The sequence below is a fragment of the Nelusetta ayraudi genome, unplaced genomic scaffold (assembly GCF_046127955.1).
Source record: "Nelusetta ayraudi isolate G7.1 ecotype Tasmania unplaced genomic scaffold, CSIRO-AGI_Nayr_v1 ptg000011l, whole genome shotgun sequence".
Taxonomy (NCBI): Eukaryota; Metazoa; Chordata; class Actinopteri; order Tetraodontiformes; family Monacanthidae; genus Nelusetta; species Nelusetta ayraudi.
Genome location: NW_027466061.1, coordinates 27,071,278 through 27,077,500, shown reverse-complemented (window position 1 = coordinate 27,077,500; position 6,223 = coordinate 27,071,278). Strand labels below are relative to the sequence as shown.

The 6,223-nt window shown below is 46.2% G+C and overlaps 2 protein-coding genes across 2 annotated transcripts in view; both read right to left on the bottom strand.

Moving 5' to 3' along the window:
* LOC142884252 (uncharacterized) overlaps positions 1-603 on the bottom strand; it is a 1,683-nt gene extending 1,080 nt beyond the window's left edge. The window contains exon 1 of the mRNA XM_076019764.1: positions 1-603. This exon is cut by the window's left edge and continues 536 nt beyond it. Within this exon, the coding sequence (XP_075875879.1) occupies positions 1-509 (509 nt within the window). The 5' untranslated portion in view covers positions 510-603.
* Positions 604-3,002: 2,399 nt separating this feature from the next.
* On the bottom strand, positions 3,003-5,621 carry LOC142885633 (uncharacterized). The gene is made up of 3 exons (XM_076022290.1): positions 5,403-5,621; positions 4,100-5,270; positions 3,003-3,988 (listed from the first exon to the last, which is right to left on the bottom strand). Exons 1-3 carry the CDS (start codon positions 5,481-5,483, stop codon positions 3,813-3,815), a joined length of 1,428 nt encoding a protein of 475 aa, XP_075878405.1. The 5' UTR covers positions 5,484-5,621; the 3' UTR covers positions 3,003-3,812.
* Positions 5,622-6,223: the final 602 nt, after the last annotated feature.

Below are 6,223 nucleotides of genomic sequence, written 5' to 3'. Positions count from 1 at the left end.
GTGTAGCCCGCAGTGTGGCGGTAGTTCCGGTCGCCCAGGTGACCTGGAGCTGGAGGAAGCTCGCTGCAATCCGACATATAACTTCCGCTGCAGCTCTCCGGTGATCTGGGCAGAAAATAGAAAACTTCTGGCTGTTGCTGCGGATATGGTGGAGAAACACTGCCGTCGCTGCTGCAGCCGCTGCTGCTTGAGCAAACTGTGTCGGAGACCACATCAAGATCCAAATATTTCTCCAGGTCGTCGTCGTCGTCGTTCTTGGAGGTCATGGGTGGCTGCATGATACTGCTGAACTCAGGTTCTGTCCGCTGGTAGTGGGCATCGCTGCCGTTACTATTCGAGACAACTGCGTTCAAAAGCATGAAATCAAAATCTGAATATTCATCCAAGCCGAACTCGGCGTCCTTGGGTAGCTGCACGACGCTGTACTCAGCTTCTGTGGGCGGGGTGTGTGGGCCAACTGTTGCGTTAAATGACGCGGTTGAGGGAAACGCCGTTTCAAACCCTGCCATGCTGACTGGATTCTCTCTCAGAAGAGTAACAACGAACACACGACAAGAGCTGGAACAGCGGCGGCCCTCTCTGCGTTTTCTCCAGCCTTCCAGAAATCTCGAGGCGGCGTGCATGGGACCTCTTATGTCTCCCAAACAATTACCGGGAGGCGTGGTTTCACCACACGTTGTGTCTCACGCTTAGAACCTTTGACGTTTCATCAAGTTGTGCACGTTGTGTAAGACGTGGAAGTTGTGCCCTAACAAGAGAGAGTCACAACCCCCCCCCCCCCCCCAAAAAAAAAAAAAACAACACTTTACACCACAGTATTTTGAAGAAGCCCGGTGAAATTTCAGCCGTAGAAAACAAATAAATCCAGGTGCAACAGATCTTCTGATTAGATTTCAAAGCGGCGTGTTTCCCTGAAGATATACAGTACGTCTTAAAGCGGAGTTGACTCATTTTTACCACTCTGCGGCTGTGAATTTTGTAGAGAGAGAAAAAAAAAGGCAAATTGTGACATCTGGTGGTCAAATCTCAAAATGACAATTCGGGCAAATTTCCCCAGTCCTTGATATGCCATATGAAAATAAGGTCATTTCACTTCGGCGACTAAACCTGGTGAAGGATCGATCGTTTCCTAGATTATCGTCAATACAACTTTGATGAAAGATACGATTATTTAGAATAAGATGAGACGGTAACAGTGATATACATGCGACAGTCAGTGGCGGTCCTGTCACTATGCCTCCAATAGGTGATGCGCCCTGGCTACTTGGCCAAGGGGCCGAATGGTTAAGTGCGCATGGCTATTACCCGGGAGTCTGGGGTTTGAAGCCCGCCTGGGCCCCCTGCGCCTTGCCACATTCACAACAACAACAACAACAACAACGACAACAGTTCCGAGACAGTTATATGACTCTAAAAATAAAGTGTGTGGTTTTAGAGGCATGAGGCCTGTTGCTTTGTGACATATCTTCCCATTCCCTCTAATGTTCTCTGCATAACATTAATAGTTTTTGACTGCTTAAAGTCCAAAGAATTTTTCAACGGCCTAACACACACACTTTCCACTCTTTTCGGGTATCAGGTTTTAGCGTAGGCAGATATGAGAGCAAGTATTTGAAATTTTAATTTGTCTCATGAAACACTTCACCAGTCACAGTCACTGCATCAGCTCACAGAGAATTTCCCTCTACTTCCTTCATTCCTTTGGTGTCGATTACATTTTTGTGCAGTTTTATTTGTTGTACTCTGTATGTTTCCCCCCCGTGACCCTGAATAGGAATAAGCGGGTATAGAAGATGAATGAATGAATGAATGTTTTTCTTTTCCATGTGCCACACAGCGATGTGCTCACAACATTACTGCGTGCAGTTATCGCAACACTGCTGATCTTATGATCGTGTTCTTTCACTGTCAAGATTTGGCTACACTTTAAGCCCAAGACAACCTTCCTTTAGGACAATGGTTATGTCCCAGCATAGGGGAAACTAAAGCACAACATAAAGACTCTCCCCATTTTCCCAGCTCTCAAGGAAGACCATGCACATGTCACTGACCAAAATATGGATTTTTCTTTTTATTCACAACAACCGCCCCAGCATAAACATCAGGGAGCGCATAGCCAAAGAGCCTACCTATTAGAGAAAACAAATAAATAAATCACAACAAAACTTACCGCCTTCGCTGAAAGCAAGAGAAAAGTAACAAAAAATAAAAAAATAAAAAAAATGCTACCCTCCCCTACAAGCTAGTGGCCTGTTTAAAACCCATTGAATGAAAAAAACTGAACACGGAGCACTGACGAACGCAAGTTCTGTAGAGAGGTCTCCAAGAAGTCGTGATCCGCCTCTTTAAACAGTAGCACCCTGGTAGCACCAGCCAATCACTCTTCATCGCCTGGAGCAAAGGAAGAAGAGGCGCACAGGGACGACTGCACCACCTAGTGCCCGAGAGGACGCGTTGCAGACAGGAAAAAGAGAACTGACAAAACTGAATACATACAAAGACATAACACAATAGAGTTTCATCTTATCGTAACTCTTCTTGGCAAGGTGAATTTCAGAAATCGATTATTGGGGGGGGGGGGGGATCTTATTGTGAAAACATTTAAGGTCATGCTTTACACAATAATTCTAACTTTTTTTCTTTTTTTCTTTTTAACTTTCTTGAGGCTACACTGAAAAAAGGCCATTACGCAAATGAACACTAGAGTGCAGTAGCTCATAAGGTTTGACTCGGAAAGACAACACCAACTTGAAAGTTGCTTAAAGAAATAAATCCAGTTGTCTACTACTCAGCTCTTGGCGGTACATTATTTAATGTACTATTTTTTTCTTTATATAGACTGCTTTTTGTAGATTGGAAAGAAATTAACGTTGCATTCAAATAAAACAGCAATTCAAAATTTGATTTTGTGTTTTCCCTTAGAGAGCGAGAGAGGTTCCTTCGTTCCTCAGACATTTCCATTCACTGATATTGGAGTGACAGAAAAGGCTCAACGAGACACATTGGTTTTGTAAAAGTACATTTATTTTCTGAGCACTAAGCACATAGAAAAATAACAATCTGATCCATGAAAAAACATTGAAGTTAGCACATCAAGCTTTATTACAGGGAATTTCTTCATTTTCATACCAGAGGGAATTCCAAAAATAAAAAATAGGGGGAAAAATAATTTAAAAAATGCTTTAACGTTTTGACAATTTGGAAAATTGGACTGAGAACAAGCTGTGGTACCTGAATTGTTCGAGTAAACCGTCATAAAGTCTGAGGTCTTGACAAATCTATAATCTCTTCAAAAACAGCATTTAAAAAAGGACACTAATAATAATAATAATAATAATAATAAAAAACCCTGACTAGATCTGAGTCAATCTATATCAAAGATATAACTTGTAAACGTTACAAAAATACTATCTACATATTTACAGCAGTTCTGGGATCCTGCCCACACTCAGTTTTTCTTTAGGTACGCAGTCATATTAGGGCAATCAATGAATTCTTTAAATTAGAAACTAATATAATTTAGCGATCCTCTTGCTTATATACATGTATTTACATGGGGAAACAGAGGCAGACTTCTTTGTTGTAATGCTAAGACACTGAAATCCCTGAGTGCCCTTTCATGTGCACTGTCCCAATTCAATAGCTGAATATTACTGTATTTAAAAAAGATCATCTATTCAAAGCAAATCATGAGGATCTGGTTTCACTACGAAGGCACTTTAGGGAGGCATCATTTGGTTCTGGCACGTCACGGCACTTGTCTTCCTCTTGGCATCCTGGAGATGGAATTTTTTTTTTTTTTTCTAAAGTGTTCACATATGCCTCTTCATGTGAAGAGCCAGGTGGTCTGAGCGGGAGAAGGCACGCTCGCAAAGGTGACACTGGAAGGGCCGGTGTCCGGTGTGCTTCCTGAAATGACGGGTCAGCTCGTCTGACCTGGCAAACTTCCATCCACAGCCCTCCCAGTTACAGTGGTAGGGCTTCTCACCTGGGGGAGGCAGAGGACACGCAGTGTTAAACAGCCGCTTGCAGGACAACGAATCAAAAATCAGGGCGGAAAAAAGACAGAGATCTGTGTAGATCCAAGCTGCGTGCTCACCTGTGTGCGTCCTCATGTGCGCTTTGAGGTGAGAACTTTTTGTGTAGGTCTTCCCGCAACCGGGGAACTCGCAGCTGTGCGTCGCGGCCCGTTTTCTGGCCCACGACCTGCGTCCGCGCTTCTGCTTCAGCATCGCCGTGTCGTCTTGCGCGTAAAACTCCAGCATGGAGGGCGACGAGGGAGGTGTGAGCATCACGCCATGCACTGACGCCTGGCGGTGGTGCTGGTGCTGGTGCTGGTGTTGTTGCTGATGTTGCTGCTGCTGCTGGTGAGCACGCGCAGACTCCCTGTGCATGGCATATGGTCCCTGGAACTGTGGCACCATGTGTGCGTAATGCTGATGGTATGGCGCGGCCAAGAACTGGCTCTGCATGTTACCCTGATGCGGGTATTCAGAGCCCATGCTGTTGATCTGGCCCAAGTGGTAGTCCGTGCGTTGCTGCGCTGCAGAGTGCTGCATGGGGTGCGTGTTGAAGGCCGGCAGCGCGCCAGGAGCTGCGGTCTGCTGGTGCGTAAAAGCCGGCGGGTGCACGGCGCGCAGCTGGTGCCTCTCAAACGGTTGCCCCATAAAGTCCCGACCTCCTGCAGCCATCATGCACGACTGACCCGCAGGCTCGCTTTTAATTTTGTATCCAAGGCCAGGAGGCGGAGAGGCCACTTGGTGGTGAGCGGGAGCCGCCTTGACGGTGACCGAACTGAGCGCCTGCAGCTCGGTGTACTCCAGCACGTCTCTGCCTTTCTCTGGCGAGAAACCGACTCCCGGCGCCAGCAGCTCGGCCATCAGGCACGTCGCGTCCGTGTAGCCCGCAGTGTTGCGGTAGATCTGGTCGGCCAGCTGCGCTGGAGCTGCAGGGAGCTCGCAGCCATCCGGCACAGAACTCCCGCCGCAGCTCTCCGGAGACTCGGGCAGAGAATACGCGCACTGCTGCTGATGCTGCGGTGGAGAAATGTTGCCGTCGCTGCTGCTGCTGCTGCTGCTGCTGCTGCTGCAGTTGCTGCTGCTGTTGCTGCTTAAGCCAATGGTGTTGGACAAAATAAACTCGAGATCCAAAAATTTCCCCAGTTCGTCGTCCTCCTTGGGGGGCACGGCGGGGGACTCCACGATGCTGAACTCGACCTCGACGTGTGGGTTGTCTGCGCCGACTTTCGCGCTCTCCGTCATCTTGCACAGCTAAAATGTGAATAAGGGTGGAAATGTTACGCAGCTGGTATCAATCAACCCGGTTGAAAACGATACAAGCAGAGAAACGAATGAAAACGAAAAGAAACGAAAACTCGTCCGAACTTTAAATCGTGCACTTACATTCTCAAGATGTTTCCCCTCCATCGTCTGGACGCCTGGGAACGAAGCAATTGACGGCAGCGCCGGTTCAACCACTGCCATGTCGACGGGGTCCTTTCACGGAGGCGTAAAAACTCAAATCAGTTTAAAGTAGAAAACCTGAAAAATAGCGGCGGTCTTCTCTGTCCATCAAGCGCGTGTCTGCTGATGTGCGCGAGTCACGATGTTGTGCGTGTCAACAACAGCTCGGGCTCATTTATAGTCCTTCGAGTGAGGCGGGGCTTCATCCCCAACACACACACACACACACACACACACACACACACACACACACACACACACACACACACACACCTCCCCCATGGACTCCAGTGCAATTATGAAAGCGCTCTAAGAATGAGAGGAAATGGTTGGGGGAAAAAAAAAAAAAAGATCTTCTACTAATCAACAGAAACCCGGTTTGGAAGCACGCAACCTTCAAAATACTTCACTTGAAGTAATTATCACTTAGTTTTCATTTCTCTTTTATTTTTATTTAATGGGTTTATTTGTTAATGTTATTATTTTTGTGAGCCAAAGAGTTTCCATCGGCAGAGAGCTCGGCACTGGGAAAACTTTCAAAAGTGCAGGAATTTCGTTGCAGCGCCGGAAAATTTCCTGCAATTTTTTACACAGTTTTTCCAGATTATGAAAGAGGCAATGTCTGAGGAAACTGTCAGAATATCTGATAAAAAAAAAATAATAAAAAAAAATAGAATACATTTTGTTTTGTTTTGTTTTATTTCACCGTATTTTTCTGGTCCCTTACAGAAAATTTGTCAAGTAGCCACATGCACTAATGG

What these genes read in the sequence shown, in the direction of transcription:
- LOC142885633 (XM_076022290.1), bottom strand. Translation starts at nt 5,483, where the DNA reads ATGGCAGTGGTTGAACCGGCGCTGCCGTCAATTGCTTCGTTCCCAGGC. An exon ending in AGGGGAAACATCTTGAGAAT is followed by an intron (nt 5,271 to 5,402) that starts GTAAGTGCACGA and finishes TTCACATTTTAG; the next exon opens with CTGTGCAAGATGACGGAGAG. An exon ending in GCACATGAGGACGCACACAG is followed by an intron (nt 3,989 to 4,099) that starts GTGAGCACGCAG and finishes TGCCTCCCCCAG; the next exon opens with GTGAGAAGCCCTACCACTGT.